Source organism: Melospiza georgiana, chromosome 5 (assembly GCF_028018845.1).
Source record: "Melospiza georgiana isolate bMelGeo1 chromosome 5, bMelGeo1.pri, whole genome shotgun sequence".
Taxonomy (NCBI): Eukaryota; Metazoa; Chordata; class Aves; order Passeriformes; family Passerellidae; genus Melospiza; species Melospiza georgiana.
Window position 1 is genome coordinate 47,049,780 of NC_080434.1, and position 20,152 is coordinate 47,069,931.

Consider the following 20,152-nt stretch of genomic DNA (forward strand, 5'->3'; position numbering starts at 1 on the left):
CCAAACTGAAAATAACACATTGAGACACTATGTTTTATTAATATTCTTCCAGATTACATTTCTATTCCTAAAAGGAAAAAATCAGGAATACATCTAAACCTAAGAATTCCATTACTTCTCATTCCTGGGAATAGAACATGGTTAAGTTGGACCACTTCATTACTTTCTGTATACCTTAATATTAAAAAAAAATAAAAAAGTCAAATAATACTAGCTCCAGCCAGATTGCATATTGAACACAGTAGGTTGTTAATCACCCCACATCAATTTCCTGATAAAAATCCCTGATTAAGAAGTTTTCCCTCTAAATTAAGTTTATAACATTCTCTGTTGGTTGGCTCAGCCACTGGATGGCGTAGGAACTGCTCTCAGGTTTCTTGTTGCTTAGATTATCCAGCCTCAGGCGCACCATGGAATCACCCACCATCTTTGGAGGTGGAGCCAGCAGTTTTCTCCTTAACACAGTCTGCTTCAAGAGGCCTGAAGAATCAGCTCTTGAAAAAACAGGAAAGGTGGCTGTGTGTAGAGGAAAAAAACGAGGAATTCTCAATGCTTCACAGAGTAGATCCTTGCAGTCAGCTGAGCCAGGTCCAGCAAGTGAGAAAACCACTGAAATCCCACCATGGGAGCAGGCACCACAGCACAAACAAACCAGACAATAAGCAGATCTCCAGTGCACAAGCTGTCCATAAATGCATCAGTCCCATGAATCATCTGCTATAAAAAGTTCAGTGTCTCATCTTCAGCATTGTTTAACTAGAATTCTGTACATTATATACAAGAATGCACAAGAATAACTGCTTGATGCTTCCAATCCTTGTTCTTTTACAGCAATGAAAAATTTTAAAAACCAGAGTCTGGACTTATAAATAGTGCAGAGAATGCAAAGGCTAAGAAGACAATTCCTCCTATGATTGTCACTGAAAGGAAAACACAAAACAAGAAGAAATTAGATGTCAAAAAGTAATGATCTTCCATGACACATTACAGACATTATTTTAAAAAAAATGTCTGATTCCTAAATAACCTTACTTAGAAATTCATGCTACAAGCAGTGGATGTTGTCTCCAGCTCAGTATTGGGATGCCCATATGCCAACCCACTGCCTAACTGCATCTCCAAGGATATATTCTGGCCCACAGAAGGAAACTTTGTTTTACTCTTACTTGAGCCAGTATAAAACTAGGTTAGCACCTGCTGTTGAGTATTTGGCTGTATGGCAGAAAATAGGACAGGATAGCCTCAATAATGGCCAGAGCAAGCCATCAATTGTGACTGACATATATTTAGCATTTTTTAACACATTTTAGGCACCTGTATTGAAAGAAAAAGTATAAAAAACATTAACTGCTTGCAATGGCCACAATCTGCTAGAGGCTTGGACAGAATTCTGGGAAAGCACCACTGCATATATTCCCCAACTCTTCAAACAAACTAATGTGTCCTAGAAGGATCTTTGGTTTAATCTAAGGCTATTTCTGTGGCTCAAGATCCACACTGTGCTTGGAGCATATGAAACCACTGTTAGATTAGCATTTTGTCACCAATTTCCTTGGCAAACAAACACAACAGCATGCATGTTTCACTTTTAGCACTGAAGCTGTTTTTTTACCACCTTGCAACTACAGAACAAACATTCTGAATGAACACATATAGGAAACAGCTTCACAGGATTATTTTTGGGAGCAAGAAATCTCACCACATCATAGCACTGACAGTGGAAGCAAATTGCTGCCTAAGTTAAGGAAAAATATACAACCCAATGTAACCTTACTGGTCCTGCCTGTTGCAATTAGCAGGTACGATAAAACCCATTTATGCCACACAGAGGAGTTTTTATGGCTTTTAAATGGTTGGTGTAAGTCATTAGGATGCAGTTTTCTTGCTCACATGACAGTCTAGACTCAGAACTGCAAAGGAATTTCTATTATCCACTGTCAAACAATAAATACTGACCATTTAAAATAGTACATTTCCTTCCTCTGGTCTCCTAAAAGAAGTAGCCAATAGTGAAGTAAAATGAGGTGGGATGTAAGACTCAAAAAAAATCCCCAAATAACCCAAAAGAAACCACCAGTTTTTATGGTTTTTCCTAAAGTTTCAAGAAACACTGTTCCCAAGCATGCAGCTCTTTACCCCACAAACATTACCAGCATTACATTTTTTTTTGTTAGAGTGAGTTTTCACTTACCAGTCCTAACAGAAATTTTTTGTGCTATCATTCTCCCTCCAATAACTGCTAAACCAGTACATAGGCAATGTCCCACTGTTCCTCCTACTGCCACACCATAGGGATCCTAAGGGGAAAAAAAAAGCACAAAGGGATAAATAATCACTATTGAAAACCCACTAGTCCTACAACAACCTCAGAGCAGTGCTTTGATTCCCTGGTTGTAAACTGCCAGGCATGGAGGATACTGTCTAGTGATTCCTCTACTCTGCTGCTCAGCACTGTCTTAAAGACTGGTGATAGTGAACATCAGCTGGTGAGACAGACAGACTTAAACTCAGCCTAAGACAGGCGCATACAGCATGTTTCAGCCATGCAGCATCTTTAGGTTGGTAATCATAGATCCAGAAATGGCTCTGCTGTAGTTAAACCAACAAGCAACCTCTAGAGGGAAAGTGGTAGCTGTTGAAAAACACAATATGCATCAGCTGGAAGAGCATCCACCTATCTGTAAAGCAAGAGCAAAATAAGTCCTTGAACTGCAAATGAAAGCTTTCAGCAGCTACAACATTCCAAGTTCTCTGCCCTGCTTCTCTCAGTTGTGCTCCACACTCTGCCCTGCTCCATCACCCAAAGGGGGAAGCATAAGCATGAAAGATCTGAAATCCAGAGGATAATAAATTATTTTATAATTTACTGTCAACAACAGCTTTTCACATCACGGAGTAACAGCAGCTCCTCAGTGTGTGAACAACGCAGTACATAAAGAGGTTTCTCAGATCCCTTTAGAAATTACACAGCTAAGGACAGCATGTGTCCCCTGCTCATCTCTATGTGACACTTTTACTTCCAAAAGGAAAAAAAAAAAGCTGCTGCCATCCCCTAAAGAATGCACAAAATCTCAAAGAGGCAAACAGCAAAACTGTCTAAGAAATTCTATGGTTTGAAGACAACACTCACTAGCCCAAAAGAACCAAAACCACAAGCCAGTGAGAAAAGGTGGCAAGCACCAAGCAGTCAGGTGGAAAGCACCAGGAAGGGCAGGAAGAAGCAGGGCTGGGCCAGCAGAACAAAGAGGCCCCCAGGAGTAAGACCCAGAATCCCTGGATACCCCTACAGCCAGCAATTACCTATACAGCCCTCACTGGCAGAAGGTGGATCTCATCCCCCCATTCCATCATAATTATTCACTGATTCTGAAAGCCAGGATCAAGACCTTCAATCCTTTTTTTGTTTGGTAGCACTCTTATGAACATTTCATATTCTACAGGTACAGCCCACAGGTTTTAACTACAATGCTCAGCACTTCACAAACCAGACTAAGGAGTCTGACAGACACTTCCTAAGGGGACACTTAGGAAATGCAAACCAGAAGGCAACAATCCCCTGTAAAAAGATGGGCTTAAGCAACTTGCCTAGCAAATTGGGCAGAGGCTGTAGTGCTTCCTTTTTTTCCAAGAACAATGAGATCATCCTCTCCTGCTGTTAGCTCTAAACATCTTCCCTACACTGTAACAGAGACAAGAGGTTCCTGCAGGTTACAGCCTCCTTACACAGCCCTATTTATCCCTAGGGAACATCTCAAAGTGCACCTGAAAGAAGCATAAGTCCTAGGGAAAAAAATGTAAATTATCTCAATGCATGAAAGAGCATATGCAAGCTACTTATGTTTATTAAAAGCTTGACTATAAGCCTTCATCTTCCTTTAAGTGTAATACAGCTATATACACTCTAATCACCACAATTAATATAATTTAATTTACAGCATTACATAGTGCCCAGCAGTTTAGAATTTATTGTCCTTCTATATTAAACATATTAACTCATATTTTAACAAGAGGTATCTGAGGAGGTTATCTTTCTAACAGTTTAAAGCTTGATGGAATGGAAGTATTTTTCAAGTTACCCAATTAAAACTGAATGACCACAAAGAGCAAAGAAACATCTCTTCTGTAACATCTCCCAACAGTGTAACAAACCCCAACTGATGTCAGCTGCATGACATAAAGCAGCTATTTCCAGAAATGCCAATGCAGTCCCAATAATGGAACAGTAATTTTAAGACTACACAGAGCTTCAGTGCATTTCCTGTCAGGTCTTGACACAAAACATGTGGGGCACATCAAGGCAGCAGGTGTGAATCTGATATCTCCCGCAAGAGCATTTTGTTTCTTATCCCTCTGTGGACAACCCAAAGAAGGCAGAAGAACAGCAGGGACTCTGCAGCACTCACCTCTCTGGCAGCCAAGACTATGGTTGTTAATTGGGAACGATCGCCCCATTCTGCTAAAAATGTTAAAGTAAAAGCTTGAACAAAGATTGGTGAAATAAAGTGTAGCCATTTCTTCTGAGGTATAGTGGTGCTTGGCCCGGATTCCACATCTCCTGGCCCATTTAACAGTTTAGTTCTCTGAAGCTGTGGAGGTCAAGAGAAAAAAAAAAACAAGAAATAACCATAAAATTAAAAATGTCATCCAAACAACCCAAATTAAACACTTAGCAATAAAGCTAGATATTTTGTTTCTAGAATGTTATTAGCCACTCCCTGCTGCACTATCAACATAGTTATAGTCACCATTACAAAAAAAAGCTATATATACACATACTGTGCATACATTCACACATACTGTGTATATGTGTACATCTCCACATCAGTGGAAATATACACACACATATACATATATATAGCTGCAATCAGCTCTAACCTTTGATTATTGTCAGTCTTGTATTGCTTACAAATAAAGTGTCTGACCATTAGAAGAAATAAAAGTAGATCCAAGAATAAGCTGCTGGTGTCCTCTCTGGTAGCAATGCATTGAAAACATATCAAAAACACCCACACTAAGCAGAAGGTCCCTTCTCTCCTAAGAAGCCAGGCTTGCCACAGGACTGGAATCACCTGCTGAAAAAGCCTTCAGGGAACCACTTCCATCCCATCTACCACACATTTTCTGTGTCACTTTATCAGTCACAGACACAGCTGAACACCCCAAACATGACAGTGCTGCTCTGCAGCTTCACAGCTGTAATTCTTCCACCAACTGTCACCAACAGCAATTTCATTACTTACTTCCTCATCTTTTTTTTTAATTTCTGCTTGAACTTCCTCTAGCTCTTCCTGACCTTCATCTGGACTCATTTTCAAGCCTTCCCGAAGCATTCGGATGCCAAAGATTGCAAACAGTGCTGTTGACACATAGTATGTGTACACACGAGGAATAACCGTGGTGGCATAGCCAAACAAAACTGAAAAGAAAACAAATGTGTCATTAAAAAAAATAAACATGAGCATCATAATTGTTTTTCCCACATCTAAGAAATGCTTGCTAGCAAAGTCAGCAATCCAAATATCCACTGATAAATAAATATTGCATCTTTTATTAGTTCTGTATAATTTTCTAAGCTTTTGGAAGATAACATGCTAGAAACTCCAACCATTACTGGTTATGCCAGAGACTGAAGTCCACTAAGACACAGCCAATGCACTCCAGCCAAAGCTGAGGCACTGCTGTTCCTGAGAGCCAGTCCAAACAACATTATCTTTCCCATCAAGGTCTGTGGAAGTCCTGTCTTTCTCCATACACACCATTAAACTACCATCTGTAATTGTGTTAGATTAGTCATAGTGTATCCCAGGTAATTCCATTTACATGTTGGATAGCATCTCTTTCCAATCATTTCATTTATCAGATAAAGTCAGAGTAAAATTTTCAATGAGGTAAATCTACCAGGCATATCTACAAATTATCCAGCTGGGTGTATCCATGTCTGTCTTCCTTTGCCAAGTGCACATTACTATATGTTCCTCATATTCCCCACATACACACAATGTGACCAACTTTGATCTTTATTTATATATAAAATCTTTCTGCCTATATATAAAGGCAGATCCCTCTTACAGACTGAAAAGCAACCTTCACAGCATGTCTTTTAGAGGTATTGAGGGTGATTAAACTAAGCCTAAACTAGTTCTTAAATAAGAAATGTCTATCCAGGACAAAGTACTTAGTTTTCACAAAGTAACACCACGTAGCATTTTTTGACAGAAAAAGGCCTATATAAATAGGAAGAAATAAAAAGTCCACGCCTTATATTAAAGGTTGTTTGGACCATACACTCACAAGTGTTTCTGCTACTTTATTCCACAAGCAATTAGATAAAAGGAAGCATATTTGCTTTGTGTGCTTTTTTGTACACACCTTTTTAGCTGAAAAATGCAATCAGAAGTTATTACATGATCTAGAAATAATTCTGCACTGCCACTACCAGAAGTAAGAATGAGACCAGAATTAATCAGCCTTATTACTCATAAACGCAGCACATACATAAATAAATAGCAGTGCTATTTGCAAAGTTAAATAAACCAGGAGTTAAACTAAACTTCTTTAAAAAGATTGAAAATACTGCAGTAAAACAATGCAAGAAAGCTAGACAAAAAGGCTTTTTCCTAGCATTTCTTACATATATAAGCATAGACACAGTGAAATAATCAGAACTGTAAGACAGTTTATTTTGTCAAGCACAGCTTGAAAAAATATCCCCAGTAGATTACTTGGAACTAAAGAGTTTAAGTGAGTATGTCTTTATGTAAGCAAGGTGGGCAACTCCACTCAGGAATTTCCAAACTCAGTTTGCATAAAAGAAGGGCAAGAGATAGGAGAAGGAAAGGTTGTGGGGGAGGAAGAACCAAACAACAAAACAAATTCCTTTCTGAAAAGGGAATAAATAATTGGGAACCTCTAAACTGGGGGATAAAAGCAGAAAAGGGAGCTTTTATAAGAAAGCATTAAGAAAGATTTGAAGAAATTTGTATAGAAAAAGAGAGCCATAATGGGCAGGAGAAATTACACACAATGCAAGTGGGAACTGCTCTAACTAAAGCTGCAACAGTTGCAGCAGTGTGTGTACACAGCAACAGCTACACACCCAAAAACCATTCACAGAAACACTTGCCAAGCAGCCTGTGCCAGAGAACTGGCTGTCTCCAGCGTGTAGAAACCAATCATCACTATTTCAAGGATTTCTGAAATGGGCATGGTTAGAAATGGGCACACAGACAAACTCTGCGCTGCACCTGGTCTACCTGAAGCTGCTCCATTTTAACAGCTACCTGAGTGCCCATGGCTACAGGTTCCTCAAGTGCCCCCTGACACCTTACTTTCCACTCCTGCCCCTCCATATTCCACTTACACAGCTCCCAGCACACATCCAAACAGCTCTGTGTGCAGGAATACAAGTCAGATGAGGAAAATGTGTCATCGTATAAAGAATCTTTTGCCTTAGGAGGAAAAGCTCAAGCCACTCCCACATTCCCTTTAGGCACACTAATTTAACAGGAGCAAAAAAGAAAAAAAAAAAAAAAACAAAAACAAAACAAAAAAAAAAAAAAAAAAAAAAAACCAAACCAAAAAACAAAAAACAAAAAACAAAAACAAAAAAAAAAAAAACCAAAACCAAAAAAGCCAAAAAAAAAAAAAAACAAACCAAAAAAACCCCAAAAACCAAACAAAACCTAAAACAAAAAAAAAACAGTCCAAAAATCAAAGGAAGTGCTTAGGCTCTCCATCTCATTCCCCTTCCTTAAACACCAGCTGAAGCCTAGGGAACACAAAGACTTTATTAGAGGGAAGAGCCTAAATACTCCATCTGAGATGCCACGCTCCACATGAAAAGCTTCACACTCTCCTCCAAACAGAAAACTGTGTGTATGTACTATCTGCATTCCACTTAAGGTTTTTGGATAAACACATACCCATCACTTCCTTAAGAGATAAAACAAAGCAGAAGGAGCAGCGTGCTGACCTGACAAACACGTCATGAGTCCCAGGGCAAGCATGGCTCCGGCCAGCACGGTCAGGCGGTTGTAGCGCATGGCCATGATGGCCGCGATGAAGAAGGTCTTGTCCCCCAGCTCTGACACGATGATGACCGAGATAGCAGCCACGAAGGCATGAATAAAGCCCAGGTTGGTCTTGTCAGCTGACTCTTCACTGACAACGTGGACTGGAGCAACCAGCGAGGAGCCTTTCTGTAAGAAGGGGGGGAGAGAAAGACAAAACAAATCCTAAACACTTGTCAATTAGGCTTGAGATCTTGGTACACAGAAATACAAAGCCTTGTACTTCTCCTGTCACAGCACCCTGTGTAGAGTGACATTTTAAGCAGATACACCTCTCATGTTCATTAATGACCATTAACTAGTTCCTGGCTGCCACCCACCTCAAATTGCCAGTTAGGCACTTGGCAAGAAGATCCTGCTGATTATTAAAACATTACTGCACTGTGCATGCTATTACCGGAACATGAGAACCACCATTACAACAAAACATGGTCAGCTCAGGTGCAGTATTGCTGTCTTGAAAATCCCTACCCATTTTATGACCTCAACCATGAACAGCTTTCTGATAGAAATATTAGTAAGTGCTTCAAAATAAAACTGGGTGACTATGATACCTTAGGAAAAAAAAGAAGCCCATTCAAAAATGGTCAGGATAATTTCCTTCCCTTGCAAAATCCCTGCATCTCAGACGCATTAAAATTTCATAGATTCATAGAATGGGTTGGGTTGGACGGAACCTTAGCAATCATCTGGTTTTAATACCCCTGCAATGGGCAGCAACATTTTTCACTAGACCAGATTGCTCAGAACTCCATCCACCCAGGCCTTGAACACTTCCAAGGATGGGGCACCCAGTACCAGTGCCTAACCCATCTCACATGAAAGAATTTATTCCCATTACCTAGCATACACTTTTACTGATTGAGCCCAAGCCAAATTTTATACCAGTTTCCATCAGCTTCTTCTGCACTTGCTCTGTGTTTGCTGAAAACTAACTTTAAGGCTCTCCAGTGTTGAAACCAGACCAGCACACTCCAGTTCCCACTCACTCGCCGAAGTGTTTATTCTACACACAGTAAGGTATCTGTGATCAAACACAAGGCCCAAGATCTCCATGTTCACATCCCTGACCAGGGATGGCTGAGAAAGCTTGTTCCAGCACATCCACCAGCAGAGACAGCCCGCAGCCTGCTCTGACATGACGGCTTCCCAGCATTCCACTTGCTGCCAGCAGTGCTCCAAGTTTCCTGCTGTTGATATTTAGCTCCCACGCTCTGTGTGACACGCTGTGACTTCCCCGAGTTCCTTCACCTTTTGCAGCACTCTGTGTTTTCTGGTTTGTGTATGTGACACCAGGCGTGCTCCATGTGCAACACCAAGCCACACGCCAGGAATTTTTCCATCCCTCTGTGTGATCAGTGGAACTAGAATCCCCTCACCGAGAACACTGCTGAATAAGTTTTAACGCGAAGGAATTTATATTAATTGTTGAGAGAAAAAACCCAGCAGCTTTGGAGCAGCAACAAAGCCTGCTTTCAGCTGCTTCTGCGGGGGCAAGGGAGCACTGACCACTTTCCCATGTCGGACGCAGATGTCCCTCTTTTAGCAGAAAAAGGGGAGGATGCGGTGGCCCTCCAGCCCTCCTCTTTTTCTGCTAAAAGCGGGGAATTTCGGAGCCCGACGGCCCCCGGAAGCGCAGCGCGGCGCCGGCCGAGCGCTGCCGCGGGGGGCACAGCGCGGGCAGCCGGCGCGGCCCGTCCCCGCCTCACCTCAGCCCGCGGCTCCGCTCCCTGCGCCGCCGGCGGTGGCGGCGGCTCCTTCTTCCTGCCGGGCTCTTCCTCGGGAGTGGCGCGGAGCCGGGCCGGGGCCGCCAGCAGCAGCGCGGCCGCCAGCAGCAGCGCGGCGGCCCGCGGGAGCGGCGGCGGGGACCCCATGGCGGCCGAGCGCGGAGCTGGGGGGCGGCGCGAGCCCCGGTTGAGGGCGCCGCGTCACCGCCCGCGCCGCGGCCCCGCCGCCGCCCCGCCCGCGCCCGCTTCCTGCCGCGCACGGACGGCCCGCCCCGCCGCGCTGCCGGGCCCGCCCCCGTGTGCCGGGGGGCTGCGCCCGCCGCCGTGTGCCGGGGTGACCGGGCGAGGGTCGGCACCCCCTCCCTCCTTCGGCTCCCGGCGTGGCGAAGCAACGGGCAAAGGTGGCTGCGCTGCGTTCCCGCGGAGCGGGCGAGTCCAAGCGTGTCCCTTCCCCGTTCGGGGTTGCCTGCGGGCAGGGAAAGGGCGCAGCGGCAGGGACGGGCAGCGGCTGCGTGAGGCGGCAGAAAAATCCGCATAGGAACGGCCCGGACACGTCTCGGTTTCGTTGTTGGCCAAGTGCGCAGCAGCGCTTCGTGTTTGCGTGAGCCCAGCAGGGCCCGAGCAAGGAATCACAGAGCGGGTCGGGCTGGCAGCGACAACAGCGGCCATCCCATCCGAGCCCCTGCTCAGGCACGGCCAGCCCGGAGTACATGGCCCAGGGCTGTGTTCTGAATAGCTCCAGTGAGGGAGACTCCACAGCCTCTCTAGGAAATCTGTTCCAGTGCTCAGTCACCTGCACAGAAAAGAACGTCTTCCTCATATTCAGGTGGAACTGCATGTGTATCAGTTTCTGCCCATTGCCTCCTGTCTCGTTGGTTGGCACCACCAAGGGGAGCCTGAATCGATCCTCTTGGCACCACGCCCACCTCTAGATACTTGCTGACATTGATGAGTTCCCCTCTCAGTCTCTTCTTGAGGATGAACAGGCCCAGCTTCCTCCACCTTTCCTTGTGTAAGAGAGATGCTCCAATCCCATAACCATCTCTGTTGCCCTTGCTGGACCTGCTCCAGGAACTCCATGTCTCTCCTGAACTGAGGAGCCCAGAACCCAACACAGCACTCCAGGTGATGCTCTCCCAGGTGAGCTGTGTGCCCCAATGCTCTCCACAGAGCAAGGACAGGAATGTGCTTCCTGAGGAGCAATAAAGCTATTGCTCATGTTTTTCAAATACATAAGCTCAATTTTGAAAAACCATTCAAAATAGAAACAGTATAATAAACTTTTAATTGATAGGATATACTTCATTGTATAAAAATACTTCTTATGTACAAAATAATGTGTGCATGTAAGTAGACAACATGCTGAAACACCAGCACCCATATCAGTTCATCACACAAAGGGATCATTCACACCAGTGTCATGAGAAGGATCAAAATATTCAATAGTTAAGTGCAAAAGAAGTCCCTGTGCTAAGTTACATTATCTCCCCAGTAAAGAATTTCTTTGTAATGTTTGTTAGGTACTGTCTTCTGTGTGTGCTCTGCCCTGGCAGTTCATTATATCTGTTTAGAAACCAGTGTAGTTGTGGTTATGGTCATCCTGCACAGCTGTCCCCCCTAACACACAAGGGATTCCAAAAACCGACTATAAAGACAACAGAACCACAACAAAGAACATTAATTTTCTGCAATTTTTCTTCTACTGTCTTTTTAGTCAGAGGACCTTCCACTATTTTCCCAGTTTAGGGACAAAGCAGTCTTCATCAATGAACAAAACCACTTTGGTGCAGAAGAGATAATGCAGCAAATGGGTCTGTTTATCTCCATTGCTGAGCATGAGTCACTCCTCCACCACAGCTTTCTCCATTGCATTTTGTGCTTCCAGTTGTAAAGCAGTGGCTGGTTTTCACTGTCACCAGAGAAGCACAGAAAGATACACAATTTGCCTCCCTCTGAAGTGATTCAAAGAAAAGAGACTTGGAAAGAAATATGCTTAAATATTAGTCAAGACATAAAATACAGTAGTTCAAATGATTCCCTCCTTCCATTAGTTTTCACAAATATGAATTTGGACTTGTTGCACAACAGCAAGTGTTTTATGCATAAGATATAACTATAAAAGAGAAAAGACACAATTAGCATCTCTCCACTTTGAATTAAGGTCTTTAGTAAACCTTTATTAGCTTGCATGATATGCAGAGACCTAACATTTCCTCAGAAATTGGTCACTTGGATGAGATTATCATTAAAATTATGGGCTTTTGAGGTAGAATTAGAGAAAGTGTGTGACTTTACCTTGGTTTTAATGAGCCATTAATCTCTTATATTCCCAGTTTGCATGAAAATACTTTAGAAAAAATTATCTAAAAAACAAGCGGTATAAATGCTTTTCGTTCCTTTGGGTATGAGCTGAAGTTTTTCTGATAAAACTCATGACACAAAATAGCAGCCAGTGCCTGGTTAAAAAGAACATACATCACTACACACCACCATGTCACATTGTGCATTCCAAGTGTGATGGCCATAGAAACATATATGAGGAGCTCTGCAAAATAATGAGGGCAAGAGATGCTCTCAAACCAGTCTCCAAAAGGTACACTGTGGCTCAGACTTACAACCTTTCCTGCAAGCAAACAGAATGAAATTAACTGGGAAGATGCATGAAACAAACTCTTCTTCTCACAATTACAGAACAATATACTTATTCATCATCATAATCTTCTCACAATTACAGAACAATGTGCTGATTACTCATCGTCATCCACCTCCATCTGATCTGACAGCTTTGCACTTAATGAAACAAGATGCCACCTCTGGCTGTGCAAACAGAGTATGGAAACACATCTATCCTTAAGTTGTTAGCTTCATTTTATGTTTTTCAGAACTATATATACAGACATACCACACCCTCTCCCCCCACTTCAGCCATCCAAACAGCCTCATTTATTCTACATACTACAGGAACTGAGAAATGCTTGTTTTTAAGGTATTAGAAGATACGGAAGCCTATTGAAACAACCAGAAAAAAAACAAAACCCTAGGTAAATATTTGACAGAAATGAAACATCTTACCTGATCTGCTTTTTCTAAGATTAGCTAGAATTGCAAGGCATCTGTGTTGGTGAAGAGAGGCCCAAATGTACACCATAACTCCTATGATGTGATACCAGCAGATCTGCACAGAAAGCTTTTTTCCTGAATGAAACATGTTTTATTAATATATGGCCATGAAGTAACTTCCCAAGCATCATCTCAAAACACTATATAACATATAGTGTTTAAAACATATAGTGTTATAACACATATAACATATATAATATCTCAAACAATATATATATATATATAACATATATAACATCTCAAAACACTATATAACATTTTCTCAAATGTTACGGTCTTACAAAATTCTAGTAGTGAGCCTCTAATTCCTTGAAAGAGGCTTTGAAACCCTGTATCATTTGAGTGCTCAGGTAGTAGGTCATTTCCCTTGACTGCTCTCTAATAAAATACCTAGTTATTAATCCAGCAGCTTGAAATACAGTGTGATGTGAAACGACACATAATTGGTAGCCTAAGACCTCAATATTCAACACTGTTTGTAACGATTATTATCCTAATTAAACATGTTGTCATGGCTCAGGTCAACATGCAAGCACACAGTTGTCTCCCTCACAGTGATACACATACGTACACACACATGTACCCACCACCCCCTGCCCAACGTGGTTCAAAATGCTTAAAAACTTCACCAAACTTGGCAATGACTGCCTCACAAAAATTAATCACAAGAGGAGTGCTACAGCCAGCTGATGGTTTGTCTGTGCAGGGGATTTAGCAGCTCAGTTGTGAGACCCAATGGAATGTGTTGGCAGAAACAAGTCATATAATACAATTTTCTCATGTATTAATGGAAACATTGCAGTACCAAGGGAAAGAAGACACTGCCTGAGTCAAGGCAGAGCAGTGGCAAGTTCTCCATGGAAAAAAAAGGAGGTGACCAAGACAGCTTTGCAGACTCAGTTTGTAGGAAAGATTATAACAAAAAAAACTCCTCTTTAGTTTGAGCACTGAAGTTATGTAGTGGCATTTGAGAACTGGTACCTATTACTATCCTTCACAAAGCGTACAATCTGTATCCTTTCAGCAATTAACCATGAAAGTGTGTCCCTGCCTGTGTTTGTGCATAATGCTGGCTGATTGTATGATATACTGAAATGTAATTACTTTGAACTATGCCAGGAAGTACTTTTATGTCTCATCAGTTAACACATTTCTCAAACAAGCAGCTCTCTATGAAACCATTTGCCACAATGGAAACAAATGAGAGCAAAACTGCATCTTTGATGATAACTAAGCAGGCACTTACCATTCCTGACATTAGTAGGCACTTGACACAGCACAGTTGAGCCAACAGCAATGTAGTAACCAAGTCCAAAGCAGTACTGCACGATATGAATGACACCACTGGAAAACACGCTGGTCCAGAGGCATTCTGCAAGCCTTCGACAGCTATGCAGCCAAAGGAGCAAGAGAACGAGGAGCGCAGAGAAGTGCTCACTATCTGCTTACAGACAAAAACCAGCAACTTTGAAACAGACAGGAATAATTTAACCCTGACAGTGCTTAAAAAAGACTGATGTTCCCTCTTCCCACAGCGGAATTTTACCCTCATTTTAAATTAACTGGGAAAAATATTTGTACAGGTGAGGCACTGCTGATCAGAGCAAGATTTCTTCCAGGAGGTGCTAATGGCGTTTTCTGTTAAAAGGATTGCTGAAAGCCAGCATATCCATAAATATTTCTATCTTCAATAATGACAAAGGCACTTGGTGTACCAGGAAAGTAATTTGGAGCATAGCTGAAAAGCAACCAATGAAGTAGTACTTGGATACAAATTCCATATCCAAGTTTTTTATTTATATGGCTACATTATAATTTCTGGAATACTTGCCTGTGTCCTTGCTCTGAGAATCTCTGCCAAGAGCATGGTGCATGTCCTGAATCCATGATGGGAGTGACTCTCCAAGGAACTCAGCTCGGAAAAGAGAGATCAGCAGGAAACCATTCCAGAGCACAGAAACCACATAAAAGTGAGTAAACCACCTGTGGGAACAAAAAAGGGTTTTCATTAATGTTCTCATAATTCCTTGGAAATGTAGCTGCAGGACATGCTTGTCTGATGGGGAGTACATTCCATTTTGGTGCCCACATCAAATGTCCAAGTAGAAAACTCAGGACTTCAGAGGTATCAAGCATGAATAACCACATTTTAACCCAGTAAAATGCTGCCTGGAATATCCTAACTTAGCTTACCTTACTAAGCACAGCTGCACTAAAGAGGAGACAGTGTAATCCACACATTGCAAAAGTACTCCTCAAGGCTTACAACTGACCGTCATGTACATTTTCTTTATAATTTACACCACTCAAGGCACATTCAGATTAGTTTTCTGCTTATTTCCAAACTGTTGCACCTCACAGCACTCCCGCTTTTCTCAGTTCCAGCGGGTGCATTACATGACATGTTAAAATTCATCAAAGAAACCCAGAAGTAATTGCCCTGCTCTACATTAAAACATCTTGTCCTTCTGCAAATTCAAGGTCTGCAACAATCATATAGAAAAAAAGCAGTGACCATCAACACTGCTGGGTGATTACAAGGCAAGACCACGCATTTGTTTTTTTAAGAAAACAAAGAATCTCCCAACCCCGTAATGCACGTATAAAAGCATATTGTGCATTACCAAAATGCAAGACATGACAGTCAAGGCAGGTAACTGGGCTGAGATAACAGCCTACAGCTCTTTACAATATCCAGCTCAAACTAGGTGATCCAGTATTTCCTTTTGCTTTTAAAATTAGAAGTCCTTCTGGCAGTGAAGAAAAATCAAGACTTCTGGAAACATCTGCAAAGAGATAAAATAAGTCCCATGAGAAGACGCTGATGGCCTTGACTTGACAATGTAACTACAGGCACAAAACTAGGCTGTACCTGTGTAGTCAAGTGAAGACCATATTTCTGTTGAACATACAAACTCTTCTCTTGGGGCAGTGAAGGGCTACAATGCCCCTGCTTAGAGAAACCAGTGACCCTCCCCAGAGCAGCTCAGGTATCTCTCAAGAGCACAAAAGAGATCAAGTCAGAATCACAGCACTAGCGGCATCCCTGCGTGCTCCAGAGCACCTTGTCCATTGGCAGCTGCCTTTCCCTATAGATTATGACTTCTCCTCAGTTCCTTCTGCTACCAAGCAGAAACTGCAACATTCTCTCTGCCGATTCACAACAGCAGAACTAAAATTTAAGCCCCCTCCCTCACTTTCTAAGACAAACAGAATTTGTACATTGATAAAAACACACCATCACCTCCAAGTTTCAAGCTCTTTCCCTGAAGTCCTATTACTCAGTTGACTCATATCTTGTCACTTGCCAGGAAACTTTCTCCACACATTGATTTTTGCCACCAGCACACAAACAAGCCCTGGCAATTTAAAAGAGACACACCCTTCGAGCTTTCAGCAATCCCAATTACAGTGGGGGTGTATCTGACCTACACATCAAACCAGCACTGCAGCAAGTACACGTGCCATCCCTCCTCAACGAGAGGAATTTTCACTGTTTGCCAAACCAACCTGAAATGCAACACAACATTTTACAAGACAGAATGGCAAAGTTAAAAACAAGCCCAGGCTGGTGAAAACACAATGCTTGTCTGGAAACAAGACACAGTTGAAAAGAATAGATAACACCTCGATGGCTACCTTCAAGATATTCTCTATTCCTTCGGGTAGAAGTGTTAGGGATTCACTGTCATTATTATGATTAACTAACAGAATTGCTTTGCACATATTGAGAAATTGAGGACAATTCCCTGAAAAAGCACATTCTTCAGACACCAATCTCCCTAAGCAGGGGTGTTGGGAAACTTTTGTTGGAGAAAGGTCAACTCAGACAAGAAGCTGCAGTACATAGTGATTAGGACAAAGTCTTTATGAATCCTTATTTTCACTCAGGGTACTGCACATTTTAAACACATCTCTGGGTATATTCTGTGTCATGAAGCCTGATAACCGAGATTACAACCTTTCCATGAATAACTTGCTGGGTCACAAACGTTTTTTACCTTTTCATTTGAAAGCTTTGTAGACAAAATGTGTCAGAGATTGTTACAATAGGGGAGATCAGATCTTCAGGCTAAGTAGCCTCCCAGTCCTGTCCTGCTGGCCTTGCAAGATCCTGTCTGGCCTACGTTCAAGTCAAAGACTAGTTCTAGTCATGAATCTCAGCTGATTAAAAAATAAGAAATCCCATAACATATAAAACCATATAAAAAGCTGTAAAGGGGGGTGGAGGGGCGACTGCCTCCTTCCATGATTTCACTAAACATCTATTTAATTTAATTAATTTAATTACACATCTAAACATATACATATACTTAATTTCATTTCATCAAACATCTGTTAAGGTGGGTTTGGATAATGCAGTGGTTCTTTTGCCTTATCAGAGACTGTTCATGCAAGCTCTAGATTGTTGTGCTGCCATGCTGGTATTGGCCACATTTCAAAAAGAAACCTTGAAGGGAGAAGGCAATGACTGCAAACTGGTGTAAGACAATCAACCTGCAGCATATTTGTAGAGTCACAATTACTCAGGATTTCACGTTCCCAGGTGCCTGACCTGAGTCTTGCAGGGAGATTTGTTTTGGAGACCTGGCATGCGACTGGGATTCAAGGGATTCGGTTTTTGTTCCGATGTGGAGCACACGGATTCTGTATGACCGCTCGCAGTCTCTATGCTCCTCGGTTCCCCATCTGCAGAACCAGAGTAACACTTCGCAACAAAGCTGAGCCCAACTCTATCAAACCCCGCCGTGCTCTCGGCGTGTGCTGCTTGTTCACTGCCGCGACCTCCGGCTGCAGTACCCCAGACACGGACCCGGTACCCGAGATACACACCCGGTACCCGAGATACACACCCGGTACCCGAGACACGGACCCGGTACCCGAGATACACACCCGGTACCCGAGACACGGACCCGGTACCCGAGATACACACCCGGTACCCGAGACGCGGCCATCGCTGCGCGCCGCCACGGCGGCAGGACGGGCCTCACCTCTTGGGCACCTGCAGGAGCTGCAGCCAGCCCGGGAGCTGCCCGCACCCGCGCTTCGTCTTCCCGTAGCGAATGAGGTCCTGGAAGAGGCCGGCGATCACCAGGCCAGCGCGGCCGGGCCGCGGCGCCGGGGCCCGCCGGAGCAGCAGCAGCGCTGCCAGGAAGGCGGCGGCCAGCAGGGACCAGGCGGCGGCCAGCAGGGACCAGGTGGCGGCCAGCGCCGCCAGCATCGCCCCGGACCCGCTCCGCTCCGCCCCGACCCGGCCCGGCCCCTGCCCCGGCCCCTGCCCCTGCCCCGGCCCGTTCCGCCCCGCTCCGCCCCGCCCCGCCCCGACGGCGGCGCTGTCCCTTCCGCTTCCCGTTCTCGGGAAAAGCGGGGTCCCCGGAGCCCGCGCGGCGCTGCGGAGCCTGGGCACTGCCCGCTGTGCCTGCCCCCGCGCCCAGAGCAGCGCCGGGCCGTGTTGTCTGACAGCCTTGGACGGCGTTCCCCGCCGTAGTCTGCTGGAAAAGCTGGCAGCCCGCGGCTTGGACAGCTGTACCCTTCGCTGGTACTGGCTGGGTGGGCGGGCCCAGAGAGTGGTGGTGTATGGTGCTGCATCCAGCTGACAGGGGTGCCCCCCAAGGCTCAGTATTGAGCACAATGCTGTTTAATATCATTATTGTTGATCTGTATGAGGGAGTCGGGTGTACCCCCAGTAAATTCATGGATAACGCGAAATGGGTGATAGAGTTGATTTGCTGGAGGGCAGGAAGGCTCTGCAGAGGGATCTGGACAGGCTGGATCCATGGGCTAAGAACAGTAGTGTGAGGTTCAACAAGGCAAGTGTTGGGTCCAGCACCTGGGTCACAACAACCCCGTGCAGTGCTACAGGCTGGGGGAAGAGTGTCTGCAAAGCTGCCCAGCAGAAAAGGACCTGGGGGTGCTGGTGACAGGGGCTGAACATGAGCCAGATGTGCCCAGGTGGCCAAGCAGGCCAATGGCACCCTGGCCTGTGTCAGCAATAGTGTGGCCAGCAGGAGCAGGGCAGGGATTGTCCCCCTGTGCTCAGCACTGGTGAGGCTGCACCTTGAGTGCTGGGTTAATTTCTGGGTCCTTCAGTAAAAGGACATTGAGGTGCACATTTTATATTTTACCAATGTACTTTTACTAAGCAGAGGTATAAATCCTGCCTAGATTATTTTGAGATATGACTACTTTAATCAATCCTATCAGTGAATCCTTCAAAGCAGCGCATGCACTGCTGAAGCACCCATGACGTCAGTAACATTGCTTTGGGAAAAAATAATTGAAGTTCACATTTCCTGCTAAAATGTGTTGGTAGCTCTCTGGTTCTATCTGCATGACAGGTTATAATAAATATGTTTAATTCGATATCATTTATGACAATGCTTGGTGCTCAGTCTAATTCTCTTGTAAATTCTGTATAACTGAATCCTAAATCTGGTTCAAGGATTTCATGGCCAAATGGTTTTGGTAATTAGCAGGGGATGAATATATCAGCCAGGTGGGTGTAAATCTTTGGGGAGTGAGAGGAAGGAGCTGGCTGTATGCGGGTAATTCCCCAGCTGGTGAGAGCACGGGGAAGGAGAGCATGCCCAGGCTGTGCTGGGCAGGAGGTAGGAGTGTCACCATTCCTGCATCCCAGCCCTGCAGCTGGGGAGCTCAGCCAGCAGCTGCCTTGCCATGCTTATCTCGAAGTTCTACACAGCCACATTTCCAGAGGGCTGCTGAGGTGACTGGCCCCAGCAGAGCAAGGCATGTGTAAGCAGGGGGCAGCCATGCCTGCTGTGCAAGCAGTGATGGCTCAGGAGCTGCCTGTGACAGCCTGCAGGTCACAGCTGCAATGTCCTTCTGCAGGTCCTGACTTAAGGCACCACCCTGTGCTCCTGTTCTGCACATTCCCCTCAGCTGGACATTGTCTACCCCACTCTTGCAGTGTGTCTCTCTGAAACACAGCAGATGTACCTCTTTCTTTTCAGCCTCATTTTCTTTCTGAAACAAAAAGGGGACATGTCACAGCCTTGTCTCTGCAGTCTGCTCCTTTTACAGCTTCCACAAGACAGATAAGACAAGGGGCAGCAATGGTCTGGCCTATAAAGCAAGTCCTTCCTTGTCTGAGCAGCAACCTTCGAAAACTTGAAATAGCTTTGCTCAACAATTTTGTTGGCCAGCGCAGTTGCTATTTTCATGAAATCATGGCCTAAAGACTCCTAGCTGGGTGTATGGCATGGCTCTGCAACAGTC

General features: G+C 44.2%; 2 protein-coding genes across 2 annotated transcripts; both read right to left on the minus strand.

Moving 5' to 3' along the window:
• Positions 1–19: 19 nt before the first annotated feature.
• On the minus strand, positions 20–9,943 carry TMEM165 (transmembrane protein 165). Its single transcript, XM_058024398.1, has 6 exons — positions 9,779–9,943; positions 7,973–8,198; positions 5,241–5,416; positions 4,404–4,586; positions 2,192–2,297; positions 20–920 (listed from the first exon to the last, which is right to left on the minus strand). Exons 1-6 carry the CDS (start codon positions 9,941–9,943, stop codon positions 844–846), a joined length of 933 nt encoding a protein of 310 aa, XP_057880381.1. The 3' UTR covers positions 20–843.
• A 1,119-nt stretch (positions 9,944–11,062) lies between these two features.
• On the minus strand, positions 11,063–18,505 carry SRD5A3 (steroid 5 alpha-reductase 3). The gene is given in 6 exon segments (XM_058025123.1): positions 11,063–12,419; positions 12,869–12,991; positions 14,163–14,357; positions 14,748–14,899; positions 17,908–18,233; positions 18,236–18,505. Coding segments are annotated over 6 exon segments (1,326 nt in total). The 3' UTR covers positions 11,063–12,159.
• Positions 18,506–20,152: the final 1,647 nt, after the last annotated feature.